Source organism: Acomys minous (genome assembly GCF_964271855.1).
Source record: "Acomys minous genome assembly, chromosome: 2".
NCBI classification, from domain to species: Eukaryota; Metazoa; Chordata; class Mammalia; order Rodentia; family Muridae; genus Acomys; species Acomys minous.
This window is the reverse complement of record NC_140484.1, coordinates 59,761,931-59,780,925: the sequence shown is the minus strand read 5'-3', so window position 1 is coordinate 59,780,925 and position 18,995 is coordinate 59,761,931. Positions and strand designations below refer to the sequence as shown.

The following is an 18,995-nucleotide window of genomic DNA, read 5'->3' as shown; positions in this document are numbered from 1 at the left end:
GCTGGCAGGTGACCCATGAGAGCAGAGATAGGTTACTCTAAGGAAAGGCAATTCTGAGCTTTGGGAGGTCCAGGGGCAGGAAAGTCACAGTGAGGGGTTACCCCCACCGTTGAGTCAGTGTGTAGGCTTGTAATGAGATGACGGAAAAAGGCTGAGATGAGCCTGGCTGGAGGACACAGACCTTGCCAGACACAGAGTGAAAGCTGGTGTGCACTTCGAGACACAGGAGTCGGGTTTCAGAGCAAGGACAGGGAAGGGAAGACACAGATTCCTTCACTGAAAAGGCAGCGGGGCTGGCAGCAGCCTTCTCAACAGCAGCCAGCCAGTAATATCTTTAGAAGTCTGATAGAAAACTGCTGTCAACAGGAACTCTGCACCAGCTAAACAGTCACTCCAGAATTAGATGAAAATAAAGAGGGTACATTCATAAACTTAAGGAGAATAGCCCAGAAACCTTTGCCAGGAAAACTACGCAACAGAAGCGGTTTAGCTGGATAATAAGTGAGCACAAAAAAAAAAAAAAAGAGGCAAGACAAGTTCCTACACATAATTAACCACTGAAGACAAAAACCAACTTGATGGGTTTTCAAGTGAAATCAGAACAAGACAACAGCAGCAGGAAGAGGCCATGGGCTGAGGTGGTGCTGTCCTGGAGGACCCAATGACTCTCCTAGGTAGCTATGGACACCAGCTCCCAGCAGGGGGAGCTTGTGAGTGCCAGCACACGGACACTACGCCAAGCTTCTCATTTTGCCAATCAAATGTGTATAACACAATGACCAATTGTGGATAAAATTCTATTTTCCAGCTGGGTGTCGTGGTACACACCTTTAATCCCAGCACTCAGAGAAGCAGAGGCAGGTGGATCTCGGTGAGTTCAAGACCAGCCTGGTCTACCAATTGAGTCTGGTCTACAAATTGAGTCCAGGACAGCCAAGCCTACACAGAGAAATCCTGTCTCAAAAAACAAAACAAAATTTAAAAAAAAAAAAAAAATCTATTTTCCTAGTAGTAGCTGAAAGATGGAACATATACGTGTGTGTGTGTGTGTGTGTGTGTGTGTGTGTGTGTGTGTGTACATGTATAGAGGTTGAATGTCAACTATACATAGCATTCCTCGGGAACCATCAATCTTGTTTTGTGAGACATCAGTCATTGGCCTGGAGCTCTCAAAGTGGGTTAGGCTGGCCAGCCACTGAGCCCTGGGAATCCATCTGCCTGCCTCCCAAGAGCAAGAATTACAAGCATACACTGCTGTGCCTGAACCTTTCTATGGGTTCTGGGTTCTAATTCGGGTTCCCATGAGTGTATGACATTTCACCTACTGACCCGTCAGAAAGGGGCCTCTCTGATGGCATGTGCGGCCAGGCAGGAACGGCCTGCTTTCTCTTCTCCTAAAGCTCCTCACCCGACACCTCTTTATCAACCTGTAACCAAATAGAACACTTGGGGGAAATCCAGCTGCCAGCATGCACCTCCGCGGTGTGGATAGGCATCAGAGGACACCCAGCCACACGTGAGCTGGGCCACTGGGCTCCAATAGGTATTAAGTTTTCTAAGTTTTGTCGTTTTCTTGTTTGGGGATTTTTTTTTTTAACAACTTACTTCCCATCTCACCTTCAGTTCTAAATAATCTAATAGTAAACTAATTGTAAAACTATTACTTTCAGTATCACTCCTGTTTTTGCTACTTCAAAAATGGTTAGCAAAATTATATCAGTGTGCACGCTAGCTGAGGGCACAGTCACTGTCTTGGTTAATTCATTTCCGGTGGTTTCCCGTAGATTTGATCATGTGTCACGTTGCCCTGCGTGTGGCATTATTACTCACTTAAAGACTGTGGAACTTGCTAAGAACTCAAATTCTGGCCTCCAGAAAGGAGTGACTCACCCACATTGCCTCACTGCTCAGGATCCTCTGGGACCCGCAGCAGAGTCTCTATCCCCACCAGATCTGGTCTTAAGACAGTTCACCACGTTCTGGTAATCTCTCTTTTCTATGGGGAATCCCTTTTCTCTATAGAGGATGACGTGATTTAGGGTGTATGGACCTGGTTGACCTGCCTCCCAGAATGCCATGCCACGCAGGTTTCTAAATGAGGAAGGGCAACCTCCAAGTTTCCATCCTAGAAGGGTCAGTGCGGAACCAGTTCAGGACACTGAGGCTAGTGTTTGTGCGCAAGCGCAGCTGAGGCCCAAGGGTCCAATGTCCAATGTCTGGTCAGCAGAAGCATTGCCCGACCTCCCTCGGGTCGCCAAGCAATCCTCGAATCCACCAGCCCGCCCTCTCAAAGTCTCTTTCTAGCTTTGTCACCCACCTCCAGCATAAGAGGCGGGAAGCGCACGCGTACCGAAGCCACTCCAACCCCCACCCCACCCCGCAGCTTGATGCCCTCGGGCTTCCGTAAGGGAGCTGCGTCTCCGTGGTGACGGCGTGCGCCGCGCAGCTCCTTTGTTAGGCGGAGCCTGAGCCTCTCGGAGGCGGGGCAGCCTGCGTGTCCGGGGCGGAGTCTCAGGTGGGCGGGGAGGAGACTCGAAGGAGAGGAGGGTGGGATGGCAGCACTGTCGATCACCGCTGGCCGGCGGGACTGGATGGAACCGGCCACCGAGTTGTTGGACAGGGTCACAAACTGGCGGGCTCGGGCTCTGGGGTTGAAGGGGCAGGATCACCAGACAGTGGGTCTGGTCTGCTGGCGGGGCAGGGAAGGAAGGGTCCTGTGAAGGAGAGGTGACCACACCCCGGGGTTAGTTCTGCCTAACCCAGCCCAGTGTGAAAACTATCACCTGTCCCCTGCTTCCCACTTATTAACACATTTTCCTTACAATGTAATCTACTGTAGGTAGATTTCTTTACTCCTAATTCCAAGGTGAGAGAGAGAGAGAACCATAGACTGTGCAAAGGCCTGGAGACTTTAGGGAGCCCCACTCCTGGGGTCGAGAGGAGGAGCGAATTTCCTGCCAAGCAGACTGAGGCTCCCTGTGAATTTGTACGCCCTTGAGACCAGCTCCTTAACTGCCAAGTTACCTTTTCCTTAAAAGGGGACTGAAGCTTAGACAATGTGCCAGCCATTGGGCTGACTAGTTGACAGATGATTTTAAACCTATAAGCATTCCAGCCTATCTTTGCTTGGATTGTTTTTGAAAGTATACCGTAGCTAAGCAAAGGATTTTTGAACTAAGATGCAAGATTGTCCTTGCCCTGTTTTCTCCAGTGCCTTTCTGGTCTGGTCTGGGCCAGAGTTGGGCTAGGGGACTGTCTTTCCTGACTTCAGGGTCTCAGTCACAACAGGGAGCAGAGAACCAGGGCAGAGATAGGAAACAGTCTTACCAGAAGCCCCTCCCCGTTTTGCAGGTGGTTTGCAGACTTGAAAGGTTCCCTTCTGCTTTCATCCTAGCATGCTTGTTTTCCCTGGTATTTTCCAGTTAAACTGTAGTCAGGTGTACGCTTGCTTGTAATCTCAACACTTTGGGGGTAGATTCAGAAAGATCAGGAATTTGAAGCTCACCACGGTGAGGAAGAGGCCAGCCTGGCTACTTGAGCCCCCTACTAGATTGTGATCATTGTTTTCCTGACATTTTGTGGGTATAGTGTAAGGAGCAGAGAATTTAACCCAATACCTTGTATGCCAGTATTTACAAGTTTAAAAGCCAGGTTCCTGGTACCCTTGTTTTTTCAGCAAGTCAAGCCCCTGCTATTGTGCCCTAGCTATTCTGTCCCCCTATCATGTGACTTCTGGTTGCTAGGACACCACCCCCACCCCTCCTTCCTGCCTCCAGGTGACTCCATACATAGAAGAATGAGAGGTAGCCACTGGAGGACTTCAGATGGAGGACACCAGCACCTATGCAGTGGCCGAGGATGCTGCCAGTGACCCCAAGGATGCTGCCAGTGACCCCAAGGATGCTGCTGGTGACCCCAAGGATGCTGCTGCTGCTGCCAGGGATGTACCTGCTTCCTTTTCCAGAAATGATGATGGAACAGATTTTGAGGGTTTCATCTTTTCTTCCTCGCCAATTTTAGACTTGAGTCAAAGAGGCCTGTGCTATTTGGGAGAGTTCTTTAAAATTCCCAACCTTCAAGTAAGTATCCAGATCCTGGGAGGGTGGGGCACACCGATACCTGCAGCCAGAGGCAGAACCAGCACTGGGCTTTTGTTCCTCTTGTTAGGAGAGGTGAATTCTAGAAGGAGCAAGAGGGACAACCGGGGTTTCACTGGCAGATCACAACAAAGAGCAATTGAGATGCGGTGCCAGGCAACAGAGGGAGCCAGGTATCAGGATGGGGCAGCGGTCTCCAACCCATGGGTTGTATTTCTTCCTAAGAAAGCTGGGTGGACATCGCTGCCCAAACTCCTTGAGTCTCTGCTTTAGAGCACATGGTCCTCTGCGGGCCACGGGCACTATGAAAACAGGTGGACGGACCCTTTCATTTTCTTGACACTGCACGATGCTTTCCTTTATGTCAGGCCCTCCTTCGGGGCACTGCCTAGCAGTGCTGCCTTGTCTCTGTGCTTTCCTGAGCAAGCAGCATTGATGGCAGACCGGCTAGAGCAGCGCACTGGCCTGGTGTCCCAGAATGCACGTTAGTTGCATTCGGCTTCATCTGGAACCTAGAAGGAGTACTTGTGGCGTGTTGTAAGATGACAGAGTCACACACGTAAAGACCTTGTCAGGGACTTCGCAGTGCTGAGGTAAGCTGTTCATTCTCCGCCCATGTCTGCTCTCAAGGCATGAGAACTAGCTAGCTAACATTCTTGCCTTTTTTTTTTTTTTAAGACAAGGTCTTGCCATGTGGCCCAAATGGGCCTCAGACTCACAGTCCTCCTGGCCATGCCGGGCTGTTGATTATCACCAGCCTCTAGGAGTGCAATCTTAGTTACAGGGACCCACCTCCTCCGGCTGCTGCTATTTACATGTCGCCTACTAATAAGAAAGCTCTCCAGTCTCAAGAGTCCAGCCAAGCCTTGAGGTACCCGTTGGCTTTATTCGAAAAGGAAGGAGGGCATTCCATGGTCCTTCAGGTCTAACCCAGACTCAACCATCCGAGACGGCAGGTGTTGCTATGACTGCATCACTATGACAAAAGAAAGTCAGTGACGTCATGACTGCCAGGAGCGAATGGCTGTTAGGGCTCACGGCCTGCACTTTTGCAGCGTGCAGCAATTAGTCCCTGAAGTTGTAAATCCCATGCCAGGGATGTTGATGCTCAGAAGACATGGAAAGAAACCCTCTTAACACTAGAACCCAGAGGAAGGGCACAGCAGCATGCACTCCACTGTCTGCAGGCAGCGCGGGGTCAGCCTTGCCAGGCTCGCTGGAGAGGGATAGTGTGTTATCCACTGTGGTGTTCATTTTCCCATGTTCAGGAGGAACTCTGGTTTTCAGTCTGAGTATCAGGATTATCTTAACATTGAGAGGAAAAGAACACGCCTGAACAGGTTAAAGCCTCCACTCTAAGCTGGGCGCGGTGGCTCACTCCTTTAATCTCAGGGCCGCAGAGGTAAGCGGATCACCGTGAGTTCGAGGCCAGTGTGATCTACACAGTGAGTTCCAGGACAGCCAGGGCTAAAACTGAAATTCTGGCTCAAAAAACAAAAAACAAAACAAAACAAAAAAGACTTCCACTCTTAAAGAGTCAAGCAGGGTTATGATAGGGTTTTTCATTGCATGTCTTCAGTGACATGGGTGTGTCTATTCATGTGTCTGCCACCAAATGCGTGAAGTTGGCATGTACACATGTGGAAGGGGGATGTATCTGGAGATAGGCACCTGTGCATGCATGTGGATATGTATTATGTGCTGGGTGATGTATGTACATGGAGGCACACACGTTCTATGTGGAGTGTGTATTCTGTGTACTTAGAAGTGTACATAAGCATCCAGTCCAGGTCATGTGTCATACTATGCACCCCTAACTGTCACTCTGCTCTCTAGAGACCGTGCCAGATGCCAGTAGGCGGGAATGGTGGTTTCCAAACTCATGTTTTGTTTTCACACTTACAAAACCTGGAAGTCATTTATATTAGGAAACTGGATAAGTGGACACCCTGACGGGGGGAGCTGCTGTGGCTCCTGGAGTAGGAAAGCAGCACAGTTGTCATGGCTGCTACACTCACATTTCCTGTGCCACCCCAGCCAGGGAAGGCCCATTACCCCCACTCTGCAGGCAAGGACACCGGAGATCAGAGAGGTGCGGGAGCTTGCTCGGGATCCCATAGCTAGCAGCTTTTGAAACCTAGGCAGTTTGGGTTTAAGGTCAGTGTTCTAGACATCTGATGCTGCCCCAAGGCAAGTGTGGATAGAGGTGTAAATGTAAACAACAACGCTTTTGCAGCATATAGCCACAACATTGATGGAGACATACATGGGCCAGCAAGATGGCCAGGTGGGTAAAAGTGCTTGTCAAGCAAACCCGGCAACCAGGGCGCCGTTCTCTAGAACCCATGTAAAAATGGAAGGAAAGGACTGGATCCACAAAGTTGCCCTTTGATGTTTACACGTGTGCTGCTGTGTGCATGCACACCATGCACACCTGCAACACAATAATGAAATTTCCAATATACACTATATATAAGACTATGTATAACATATATTTCACATATACATAATGTGTATATGTGTGTATAGATACATACACATATATGTGTGCATATATGTGGATATATAGTATTTCCCCTTATCCAGGAATACTCAATAGAAAATTTCAGAAACCATGTTTTTTGTTTTTTTTTTTTTATCTTATGTTTATGAGTGCTCCATTTGTATGTACCCTGGATGCCAGAAGAGGGCACTAGATCACATATAGATGGCTGTGAGCCACCATGTGGTTGCTGGGACTTGAGCTCAGGACCCTCTGGAAGAGCAACCAGTGCTCTTAATCTCTGAGCCACCTCTCCAGCCCAACAAACCATGTTTTAATAACTTATGAAATGTATCCTTATGACCATCCTATTGCATGATTGGCTACTGTTACCTTCTTGCTGTGCTGGCTTCACCCGCTACACGTCACCGTGGAAGTGCACAGACAGGAGAGCAGACTGTCCAGTGCTTTCTCTGGTTTCAAGCATCCACAGCGGGGTAGGGGGGAGTCTTAGAATGTTACCCTGGCAGAGTCAGGACAATACTTCACAGAGGTCATATCAAGCCGCACGTGTCATGTCTTCTTGCCTGTGTGGCTGCTCATCACAGATCATGCTACTGCACAATGTGTCTTGTGTCCTGTAGCTCTTCCCCGTAACTGCCAACTTTGAGTTAATCTGCTGTGGTTCTTACGGTTTGCTCACTGGGTTTGCTGAGAACGTGGCCAGGGGAAAGAAAACAGTCTTAGGTTTTAAATCTCTCTGATTCTTGTGTCCACTGCTTATTTGGTTTGACGTGTAGTTGTGGTTGTTTTAGTCCTTTTTTGGAGATGGTTTTAAATTTCACTGGCTGACAAAGCATCCTCTGGTCCTCTTCTGTGGAAGCAATTGCACCTGCAGAGAAATTCGCTCATGGAGATTCCGTGGGATTTCTTCCAGTTGTTGCCCAACCTGACATGGCTGGACCTCCGTTACAACAAGATCAGGGCTCTTCCCTCTGGGATCGGCTCTCACAAGTAAGTGTCTGCTCCTTAGATGTGCAAGCAGGTCGTCAACTGGGCTGGGCCCTTAGGGGGCAGAGGCAGGGGGATCTCTGTGAGTCTGAGGTCAACTCGGTCTACATAGTATGCTGCCACCTCAAAATTTAAAAATCCAGATGGTTCAGACACAGCCCAGAGGTGTATGCATGGCCAGCCATCTCGGGTGCAGCTGACTGTGTCATGGTGGACTCTTTGACATCTAGAACTGGCAGCCTCATCACCTCTGCTGGAAAGCCCACACAGTTTCTTGGGCAGCTGATTCTACCCTGACTCTGCTGTGGCAAGCTAAGATCAGAAATAACCTGGATATATAAAAACCCAACCATATTTGCTGTGGGCCCTGGGGAATCCCCCCTAACTCTTGGGGAAGAGTTTTGCCCCATTTTGGAAAGCTAGAAACCTCCAAGCAAGCAGTGTGGACTGTCCTGCCACATCCCCGCCCCTCTACTTCCCTGAGTTTTCTGGAATGCCCAGTTGCAGAGCCCAGTCTTAGCCCACCCTTGACAGCCAGGCGTCCACTCCCTACCCCGTTGGCATGCTCACCACCTCCTTTCCTGGGTCCTCTCCATCCCACACATCCTCTTGTACCAGTGTTAGCTCTGACCCGGACGCTCACTTCAGACCCTTCTGTCACCTCACTGACTGTGGCAGAGGGCAAAGGGCAGACGTGTCCCTGAAGCAGGAGGGAGCTTGCCAGGTGTCATGGACACGGTAGGAGAAGGGCCTGTAGGGTTTGGGACTCCGTCTTCTCAACTTTGAAATTTATTTGGAAAGAACTGAGCTCGGGCAAGGATAGAATTAGACTTGGCCCAAGATCACTGCCTGAGGAAGGAAGCTGTAGGGCAAAGGGTAGAGGAGGGAGGCTTGGCGGGCAGCCAGGGCAGTGGTCCGTGTAGGAGGCTTGGCCACGCTGACTGCAACAAGGCCTCAAGGGACCTTAGAGCTGTTGGGATTGGCATTAACATGAGGCTGGAAAGCAAGAGTCTTCAAAGGGTGACCCCAGTTCCCATGTAGGGGTGTCCCAGTGGTGGGTATGTAACAGCAAGCCTTGACAGCGTAACAAGCAACAAGCGTAAAGTCAGCAGAAGTGACTTGCTTGCTCTGGGAGCGCCCTTTCTTAAGTATTGATCAAAATATATTGATTGGGTGGAAAATTTTAAATTCGAATGAAAAAAAAAAAAAGTGATTACTTCGCACAAATGATGGTGACAGCAAATGCCCTTGCCTTCGGGTCTCCAGCTCAGCAGGAAGCAGCTCCCTTTTTGCTGTGTCTGCTCTAGGGCGTGCTCCAGGGACCCTTCTCTCTGGGGCTCTGGGGACCTTGGAGCCTGCAGGACAAGCCATGGATGAACTGATGAGGGGGACACAGGCCTGGCCAGCTGGTGGAGGGAGAGCAGAGGCGGCCTCTTGGGTGGTGTTTCTGCCCACTCCTGTTTCTGCCAGGTGCTTGGCCAGGCCACCTGGTCTTCTAGGCTTGTGTCCTGTGTAGCGTGGCTTTTTTTCCTCACAAGGAAACCATCTTCTGTGCTGGGATATCTGAGTGGTTTTCATCTACAAATTATTTTATTGTTAACCCTCCGCCCAGCGAGTAGTCGTCCTTGAGGGTTAAGGTTACAGGAACTCAGATGCTGAAGGGGCCACTTCCTGCTTCTCCCCGAACGAGGTGCTCTGTCCTCAGATCTGGAATCCTTAGATTTTGACAGTCAAAACCAGCTGGTTTTGTGTTGTTTAATTTATAATTGAGCCTCTGATTTTAGACCCATTATGTCATTAAAATTGGATCCACTTGCTGAAGGGCTGAAACATATTAATTAGACATTTTAAGTAATTATGGGCTCATTAAATGCTTTAAAGTTAAAAAAAATAATTAAAACAATAGCACCATCAGAGACACCCCCCTCCACCATGTGTGGCTGTGTTAGCGTGGGCACAGAGATTAAAACAAGGCGTGTTGATTCGTTCTCCTGAGGCTACAAGCTGGCAGGTGTGTGCACAGCTGTAAGTTGGTGCTGAGGTAACCGATGAGGACGGCCTGGCTACCAACAGAGCACACGGACTGACACAGGTTCATCATCACACGGGTATCACTATATAAGGTAGAAACCTCCCTGCATACTTTCAGATTTAAGAGTTGGTAAATATTAAATTTTAAGTAAATATTCTTGCAAAAGAAGCCACGCCAAATGGGCCGGGCCGGAATGTCTTTGGCTCTGCTGCTAGAGAAGTCCATGGCATGCTGCTTGAGTCACAGTCAGCTGCTCAAGGAGAGCTGGCACGTCTTGCTGGCTGTTTCCTTAGAAGCAGATTTAAAGGGCACCACGGCTAAGCTGGCCAGCTGGGTCAGAGAAGGCTGCAGTAACTTGCCTCTCTATATCACGTTAAGATCCTTGGGCAGAAGAGTTTGCTCAGTGGTTGACAGGGCTTGCCGGGCTTGCAGGAGAGCAGCAAGGCTCACATGGTCCGTTCATGGCCCTCTGTAATTCCAGCTTCAGGGCGTCTGACACCCTCTTCTGGCCTTCATGGGCACATGGTGCGTGTACGTACATATAGGCCATAAAAACCATGCACACACATACCTTTTTAAACAATAATTCTTTCAAAAAAGATGTTTATTCATAAAAAGCTTCACATAAGGCATGGTGTGGTATATGCCTGTAATCTTAGCACTAGAGAGGAAGAGACTGGAGGATTGTTGAAAATTTGCGACCACTCTGGTCTGCATAACAAGGTCCAGGCCAGCCATGTTACAGGGGAAAACTCTGTCTCAAAAACAAGTTTCGAATCATGGGAATTCCTGAGAGAGCAGCACCACGGTGAATGAAGTAGGCACGGGCTGTGCTCCAGGGCAGTGGGGCGTTAGCGCACTCTACCCCAGCATGCCTTCTCTCTGCTTCAGGTCCCTCAGATGTGGCCACACTAAGCCCGTCAGTCCAGAGGCCAGTGGTGTCAGCACCATTCAGATGCTCTGGGTGAGGCTCAGGCCTAGAGCCCTGCCCTCTGCTAGCACGAGGCAGACCCATCTTCAGATGGATAGCACAGTGAAGGAACAGGCTGTCTGAGACCTTGTGCCACATTTTGGCTGAGGGTCCCTGAGAAGTAAAGGAGAAAGGGAAAGCAGTAAACTAATAATGGGCACAGTCTTAAGAATTAAATATAAAAAAAACTAAAACAGGATAGGTGGACAGGGTAAGGACAGAGTCCATGTAGCCCTCCTGTTGCTCTCTGACTCTTGGATGTTTGCCAGAAATGCATGGTGAGGACATCTGTGACCCACAGTGCATGGTGTGGGTGTGTGTTAGGACACCTGTGACCCAAGAAAAGGAAAATGAGAACTTTTGACGTATTTTACAGACGGCCATTTAATCTTCTTTCTAACATATATATATATATTTTTTTTTCCTCTTAAAGGCATTTGAAAACTTTGCTTTTAGAAAGAAATCCTATCAAAATGTTGCCTGTTGAACTAGGTAAGTACCGAAGCAATGAAGTGACTGGTGACTTTAAATGCTTTGAAGTTTCCAGGGCTCATGGTAGAGATGCGAGGGGAGACAGAAAGTCCCTTTCCCACATTATTATGTTTCCAGTCACTATGATAAAATACCCCGACAAAAGCAACTTAAGGGAGAAAAGGTTTATTTCGGCTCGCAGTTCAAAGGTTCTCAGTGGGGAAGTGAAGGAGGCAGGAACTGACATTGCATCCATAGTCAAGAGGCAGAAAGTGATGAATGCTGGTGTCCAACTCACTTTCTCCTTTCTCTACAGTGCAGGATCCCAGCCCTGGGAATGGTGCTACCCACAGTGGTGGTGGAGGGGTGTCTTTCTACTTCGTTTACCCTGATCACCATACTCACCCCCACCCCCACCCCCACCCCCACCGGTACCCCGTGCCAGGCATGTTCATAGAGCTGGCTCCAAGTTCCTTAAGACCTCATGCCTACTCTCTCGTGGAGGAGCTGTTAACACTGTGTGTTGTCTGTGGCAAGGCCAGACTAAGCTTCACTTAGAGCACACAGCCTAAGAAAACCTGCCTGTACAACTCCGCACGCTGCCATCATGTGGCTTTGTTTTCCGTGGAAGCCAGGCCACTCTTGAGTCCCAGCTGCCTGGCTTCAGTGCTCTTCCTTAACCTCAGTTCCTCAGTCCTTTGGCTCACTTGTGCATCCGAGGCCCAAGTGGATGTGTGTGGCCATTCACGGCCTTGAGTGCATCTTCTGTGCTGTTGACAAGGACGGTCATTTTCTCCTTTGCACGTTAGTCTCTGCTCTCATCTTTGTCTATTTAAGTTTGCTTTGCTTTTTTTTTTCTAACTTTGTTGCATTGGAAGCTTGAATTTTGATTTCCAGATCTCTCTTCCCTAACATATATTTGAACTGCACTTTGACCAGAAACCCTGCCTTCACTGCATCCATGTGCTCTGGCATGACATCCAACTCAACACGGTCTCTGGTGTGATTCACCCATGGCCTATGTGAAAGTTATTTTCTTCACTGCTGTGAGCAAATACCTGACAGGAACAGCCTTGAAGGTAGAAGGATTTTTTTTTTTTTTTTTTTTTTTTTTTTTTGGGCTCATGGCAAAGAAGGCATGAAGAGTTCACTGTGACACAAGTGTGCAGCTGGGACAAGTCAGGAAGCAGAGAGCAGGGAACTCTGGTGCTTTGCTCATGGCTTGCTGCTTTTTGCCTTTTTAGTCAAAGACCCATGACCCAAAGATTCATAGTATGGTGCCCTCCACATTCAGGGCGGATTTTCCCTCCCCGCACTTAAACCTCCCTGGAGACGCCTCATAGACGCTCCAGAGGCGTCTCCTGGGTGATTCCAAACCACCAGATTAATTGTGAAGATCAGCCCAGCTTGCTGCTTAGCCTATACACAACTAGAGCTTCTCCGCGTAGCTTTCTGTGATGAGTGTGGCTTCCCCATTTAAAAGGCCGAGACTGTCAGGTAAAAATGCAGAAGCCAACTGTACGCAGCTCCCTCAAAGTTTTACTGAAATGCAGGAGGTTTGAGCACCCATGGCCGGGAGGGAAAGGAAGCTGCGTTCGGTGTGATTCTGTCACTAAAGCACTGGGCACTTTAGAGAGAACGGGCAGATATCTTTGGCTTCCCATGCTTTATTCCTGACCTGATCAGTTGGCCATGAAGCCCCTCTAGAAATGGGAATGTGGGGGAAGGTGCCCCAAAAGGTGAATATTGAGGAAATAAAGACCGTGACGTGGCTGTTATACACAAGAGCAAATACTGAAGAAGATGGCTGCTTTTCACTCACCCTCGAGACTCGGTTAGGAAGTGGATCCATAAGACAGTCTTAGAAATTGTCAATTCAACCCAGTTTGGTGACTCGGGCCTTTAATCTCAGCCGCTTGGGACCCGAGACAGGAAGATTGCTCTGTGCTTGAGCAATTCTGGGCCAGCCTGGGCACCAGTGGGACGAGACCTTGTCTCCACAGAAACAACAGAATAAACAAACGAATGACGGTTGTCAGTTCTCCTGACCTGCTCTCCCCTCATCCATTTCTTTTGAGACAGTCTTTCATAGCCCAAGCTGGACCTTGATTCCCCCATCTAACTGAAGATAACCACAAACTCAGGAGATCCCTGACTCCATCTGCAATCTCAGGCATGTGCAGCCGTACCTGGTATATGCTGGGCATGGAACCCAGAGCCTTGCACATACTAGACAGAACTCTACCAAGTGTGCTGCATCCCCGGCTCCATCAACACCCACTGCTGAGTTAGTTTCTCTGCTAAACTTTTGGATGCAATTTACGCCGTGTTCAGTTCAAGAACTGTTGGTATTTTTCCATACTTCCTGTTTTCATTATAGCATTCCTATTTGTTTAGGTGTTTTATTGTATTTTCCTCTAATTAGATAGACACCTTTTTCATTTCCTTGGCTATATTTATAATGGCTCTGATGCTTTTATCTGCTAATCCTGGCATCTGGGCTACCTAGAAACAGAGTCTGTGACACCTGTTTCCTCAATACAGGTTGTTTTTCTTTATACGTCATATAGCTTTTATGTTACTAAGGGACATTTTGGGTAATGTAGCCACTTTCTGCTGTTCACTTGAAGGTTGCTATTTGGTTTACTTTTATTATCATTAACTATCTTTCTTACCTGTCTCCCCTAAAGAGTTTTGTTTGGGCTTTTTTGTTTTGTTTTGTTGGTTTTTTGATTTGTTTGTTTTTTTGTTTGTCTGTTTGTTTGTTTTTTGAGACAAGGTCTCTCTGTGTAGCCTTGGCTGTCCTGAACTCACGTTGTAGACCAGGCTGGCCTCAAACTCACAGCGGTCCGCCTGCCTTTGCTAGGTGTGTGCCATCAAACCCCGCTTTGTTTGGACTTTTTATTACACTGATTTCGTATGTGAATATGCAGCTGTGCTATGGCATGAGTGTGGAGGTCAGAGGGCAACTTGCAGGAGTTAGTTCTCTCTCCACTACGTTGGTCCCAGGGGTAGAATTCACGTTCTTAGTGGCAAGTGCCATAACCCAGTGAGCCATCTTGTCAGCCCTGCCTGAAGAGCTTTTAGGAGAAAACCTCAAACATCTGTCATCTCTCCTGCTCCAAATTGGTTTTCGGTGTGGGAACGGTTGCTCTTCTCTTCCTCCTGGGTCCCTCTGTAAGAAGTGGAGAGAGTACTGAAGTTCCTCCTCCGCCACAGGGCAGGTCACCACACTGAAGGCATTGAACCTGAGACACTGCCCTCTGGAATTCCCGCCTCACCTGATCGTGCAGAAAGGCTTGGTAGCCATCCTCACCTTCCTGCGCATCTGCTCGGTGGAGACTGCCTTCCCCGGAGACGAGTCGCTTCAGGGTTTGTAGAGAATTTTCTATGACTAGATGAAAACTAGGGGTGCCTCTTCTCCAGCCTCTGTGGGGGCTCACATGGCAAAGGCTGGCCCCTACGCTGGCCCAAATGCCGAGCCCAGCCCTGGTTCAAGGCTACTCTGAGAAGTCTACACCTGTCTGGGTAGATATGGTTAAAGGTCATGGGATAAGGCAACTGGAGAAGCCATTGCCTCCGAGCCACTAGCAAGCAGCTGCTTTGAGAGGTCCCTGTGTTCCTCCAGACAAGGCTTTTAAAAGCGCCTCAAAACATATCCTGTTCCTGCCTAGATACCAGGAGCTAACTTAATAAACAACACATGGTCCCCTTTGTGGTGAGATGCTTAAACCATCCCATTTGGTCAGCATATTGACCATCCAGAGAGGAGGGGAGGGGAGGGGAGGGGCCTCTGCCTCAATCCATCATCAGTGCCCTGGGTTGCAATGTTTTAAAACACTCACATTCATAAAGGGCCTTAGTTTTTTGTCTCCAGAATCAGCTCTGAGACAGGGATTCGAGGGCCTGTGGGTGGTTTTGAGAGTGTCCCAGGAAACTTGAGAGAGAGAGTGGCACTGGGCAGCAGGGAAGGCCAGGAGCTGCACTTTAGCAAGTCCCTGGGAGGCTTGTGTGCAGGGGTGAGGGGTTAGGGTGGGGGCCAGGAGGCTTATGGGATGCTGGTGTTAGGCCTCAAAGGTTCCTGTAACTAACTACATGGGGACCTAGCTGAGGGCTCGTCCTTGGGTGGCCCCTCACACCAGTGCCTTAGACCGCCTATGTAAAGGCACGTGATTTAGGGAAAAGCAGCACGTAGCAAGACTCCAAGAGGTTGCAATGGCACCCCGAGTCCCTGAAGGCAAAGGACAGGATAAAAGAGGAAAGCACCATGTGGCTGACAGAGGCAGGAGCACTCACGGGATTATGGATTACCGAGAGGCAGGAGTGAGGGCGGCGTCCATGCCGGATCCCAATGAGAAAGCATTCTGGGAGGAAATGTGCACTGTTAAGAAGTGGCAGTGCCATGAAAGGGAGAAGCTCCACTCTGAGCCAGAGGGGAGTAAAGCATAGGAAGTGGAGGACGCCACACTTCCGGGAAGGCACTGGGTCTGGCGCCAGGAAACAGTGCAAGAAATGTCACTGGGACAGCCACAGGTCTACGATGATGTGATAGATGAGGGAAGTTAGTGTGGCCACCTGGCTCTGGGATAGACTTTGTGAGCGGAAGTCACTCCTGTTCTGATGTGTTTGGCACAAATGCAAGAAGGGAGCTGGTCAACGAAAGTCGAGAGTGGTCAAGATGCTTACCAGAAGCTGCTGGATGGTGGCAGGGTTACTCTGCTTGAGCCCACGCCTCAGCTCCTGTCCAGTCCTGCACCTCCTGGCTCCTGGTCCTGAGCCTCTTTCCTTCTGAGGGCAAGTTTGCAGCCTATGCCCCCCCCCCCCGGGCGGGTGCCACACTGACTCAGCAGTGAATTCTCTTTGGACTTGTTTTTTTTTTTCCCCTCTCAGTAGTTCACACAGAACTAAAACCTTTAAAAGTCAGCAAAGTGTGATAAAGAAAGCAGGCACATGGGCTAGCTTTTAGCTGAAATAAAGGTTCAGGATATCTTGGGAAAGGAGAGCAGAAATGGTCATAAGGATGGCGAGAATTGCCTCGTGCACATGGGCTAAGACACACTGTGCCGTAGGTGGAGAAGGTGTGAGGAGGTCAGGGCTTCTGAAGCAGCGTGTCTGTCCCCTGCCCAGCAGCTGCCGTGGGTCAATGGCAGCCTGTGGGGTCCAACTGGTCCCGACCTAAGCGGACTTCCCTCCCATGTTCCAGACACTCTGCAAAGGAACAAAGGCTATGGCCCTGACCTCTAGCTGATCCTGGAGTATTGACTTACTGGCCACTGTTGTAGGCAACGTCTCATGTTGGTGTGACAAAATGCCTGGTAACAGTAACCTGAGGAAGAAAGACTTATGTTGGCTCTCAGGGCTTTGAGGGCATGCAGGCCATCAGGGGAAAGCCATGGCAGCAGGTGCTTGAAGCAGCCGGCCACAGTGTGTCTGCAGTCAGGTGGTAGAAAGTGATGGACGCTGATACCCACCGACTGGGTCCCTGGCCCAACGGCTGGAGCCACCCGCGTTTAGGGTGAATCTTCCACAGTTCAACCTCAGTGGAAACAACCTCACAGATACACCCAGAGGTGTGCCTCCCGGGTAATTCTAAACCCAGATAAGTTGACAGTGAAGATTGGCCCCCCCCCCCAAACACTAAAATGTCGTTTTACTCCACCAGAAGTCTCAGCGCTTAAGATGGGCCTCAATGACCTCCCATATCCCATCCTTGGTCAGCCCCATAAAGGCGTTTCCAATGAGAAAGACCTTACCGGCCCAGGCTGCAAGGCGGCTGTGGCTAAGGAGAAGGCCAACTTCTTCCCACGTATGGAGAAGCTAACTCTAAGCAAGCTCCGCAGACCCAGTGCCACCTCTGAGAACTGGCCCAGTGAGGAGGAGATCAAGCGCTTCTGGAAGCTGAGGCAGGAAATCGTGGAGAATGAGAAGGCGGAGTTTCAGGAGAAGAAGCTCTTGGCTATTGAGCTGCCTCCAAACCTCAGGGCAGCACTAAACGCCAAGGAGAAGAGGAAGCAGAAACCGGGGTCCTTAGTCAGGTAAGGCAGCACACTGAGGCACACGTCCTGACCTACAGAGCTGTGAAGTTATGTCATAATCTCCTAAAGCACAGTGTCCACTTTCTAAAATGCTTGTCTGTTCTAAAACCCGTTCTTTAGCGTATGTTGAACCAGCCCTGACTATGGGGCCAGAGCAGACAGACCAGTGTCACAGAACACACTTGGCAGAGCAGGGCATGTGGATGGAGTTCAGCTCACGTGTAGTGTGTAATGTGTGTGCAGTGTGTGACTGTGTGGTGCTGCCTGTATAGAGAATGGGAGTGTGTTCGGTCCGCTCACACATCCTCCAGAGTTGTGTCATAGCAACAAGACTAGGCTCCTGGGGGTGACAGAGTCTAAGAACTAACAATAACCAGTGTTTTAAAACTCTACATGTGCCTTTAATTCCAGCACTTGGGAGGCAGAGGCAGGCAGATCTCTGTGAGTTCAAGGCCAGCCTGGTCTACAAAGGGATCCAGGACAGCCAGGACTGTTACACAGAGGAACCCTGTCTGGAAAAAAATAAAAAAAAATAAACAAAACCAAAACTCTATCTGGGAATTTAGGAAACTACCAACAGGAGCTGTGACGTCTGAAGATGACAGGCAGAGGCTGCTTGGAGAACAGCTGGCTCTTTAGCTAAACTGTGGTTGTGAGCACTGTCAGTGTTATTTGCTGCCGATGGCGGGGGCGGGGGGGGGATGTTCATATATGCAGATGTGTGGGTGTACTTGCCAATGTGTGCGCATATGAAGGCTAAAGAATGATGTAATATGTCTCACTTTCCACCTTGATCTTTGAGACAGGGTCTCACTGAACCTTCTTCAGCTTGCTCTTTCTTTTTTTGTTTTGTCCTGTTTTGTTTTGTTTTTTCCGAGACAGGATTTCTATGTGTAGCCATTGACTGTCCTGAACTCACTTTGTAGACCAGGCTGGTTTCAAACTCACAGCAATCCACCTGCCTCTGTCTTCCCGAGTGCTGGGATTACAGGTATGCACCCCCTACTCTTGAGTGCCTGGGAGGCAAACTCAAATCTTCACACTTGTCCAGCAAGTACTGTTACCCACTGAACCATCTCTGCAGCCCCTGGGTTTGAACACTTATGGAAACCTTAAAACAGTCATACATGTTACAGCCAAGAAGTTCGGGCACCCTGCACCACAGCATGTGTTCTTAGTGGCCCGGGGCTACTGGAATGTTCTTAGTTTGAAATCACAGGCAAAGAGAACAGCAGCAGTCTACTCTGCTGTTCAGAAACCTCTTCCCTCCCTCTTACCCACACTGTGATGAATAATAATGACAATTTATTCCACCAGACATGGTCCCACTCTCTAAAACTTTATGTTTGTCTCTCTGTCAAACATAGATACCAGGCCTCAGCCCTGGGAGACTGTTGTGACTTGAGAGGTTGGAACGTTCAGTGTGTGGCCACACTCCCTCTAGTTCCCTCTGTTGACACTGTGCCATCTCCTGGTGTCCTTTCAGTAGCTGGTGGACATCTGGAAGACAGAGTCCTCAATTGACATGGATCGTACTGAAGTTTTCCCTAGATTGCTATAGCTGTGAGCAGTGACGATTTCAGTATGCAGTGGACCAACCAGACCTGCTTTTAAAGTTTTCCCAGCTGGGCATTGTGGTGCACACCTTAATCCCAGCACTTGGGAGGCAGAGGCAGGAGGATCTCTGTAAATTCAAGACCAGCCTGGTCTACAAAGTGAGTCCAGGACAGCCAAGATTACACAGAGAAACCCTGTCTCGAAAAAACAAAAACAAAAAAAGTTCCTGTTATTGATTAGGGGAGGGAACTGGGGTCTTAGTTTTGGCTTTTTACTTGTAACCCTTCTTTTTTTGTTTGTTTGTTTGTTCGTGTGTCTGTTTGTTTGTTGTTCTTCTGAG

The 18,995-nt window shown here is 49.1% G+C and overlaps 1 protein-coding gene across 10 annotated transcripts in view; it reads left to right on the top strand.

The window, feature by feature from the left end:
• Positions 1-2,385: 2,385 nt before the first annotated feature.
• LRRC27 (leucine rich repeat containing 27) overlaps positions 2,386-18,995 on the top strand; it is a 30,281-nt gene continuing 13,671 nt past the window's right edge. The window contains exons 1-7 of one of the 10 annotated variants that reach the window (XM_084772111.1): positions 3,945-4,079; positions 4,168-4,270; positions 4,466-4,690; positions 7,463-7,593; positions 11,026-11,084; positions 14,283-14,435; positions 16,726-17,098. In XM_084772111.1, the coding sequence (XP_084628237.1) occupies positions 7,490-7,593; positions 11,026-11,084; positions 14,283-14,435; positions 16,726-17,098 (689 nt within the window). In that variant the 5' untranslated portion in view covers positions 3,945-4,079; positions 4,168-4,270; positions 4,466-4,690; positions 7,463-7,489. The other 9 variants (XM_084772109.1, XM_084772104.1, XM_084772106.1 and 6 more) reach the window with 9 other exon arrangements.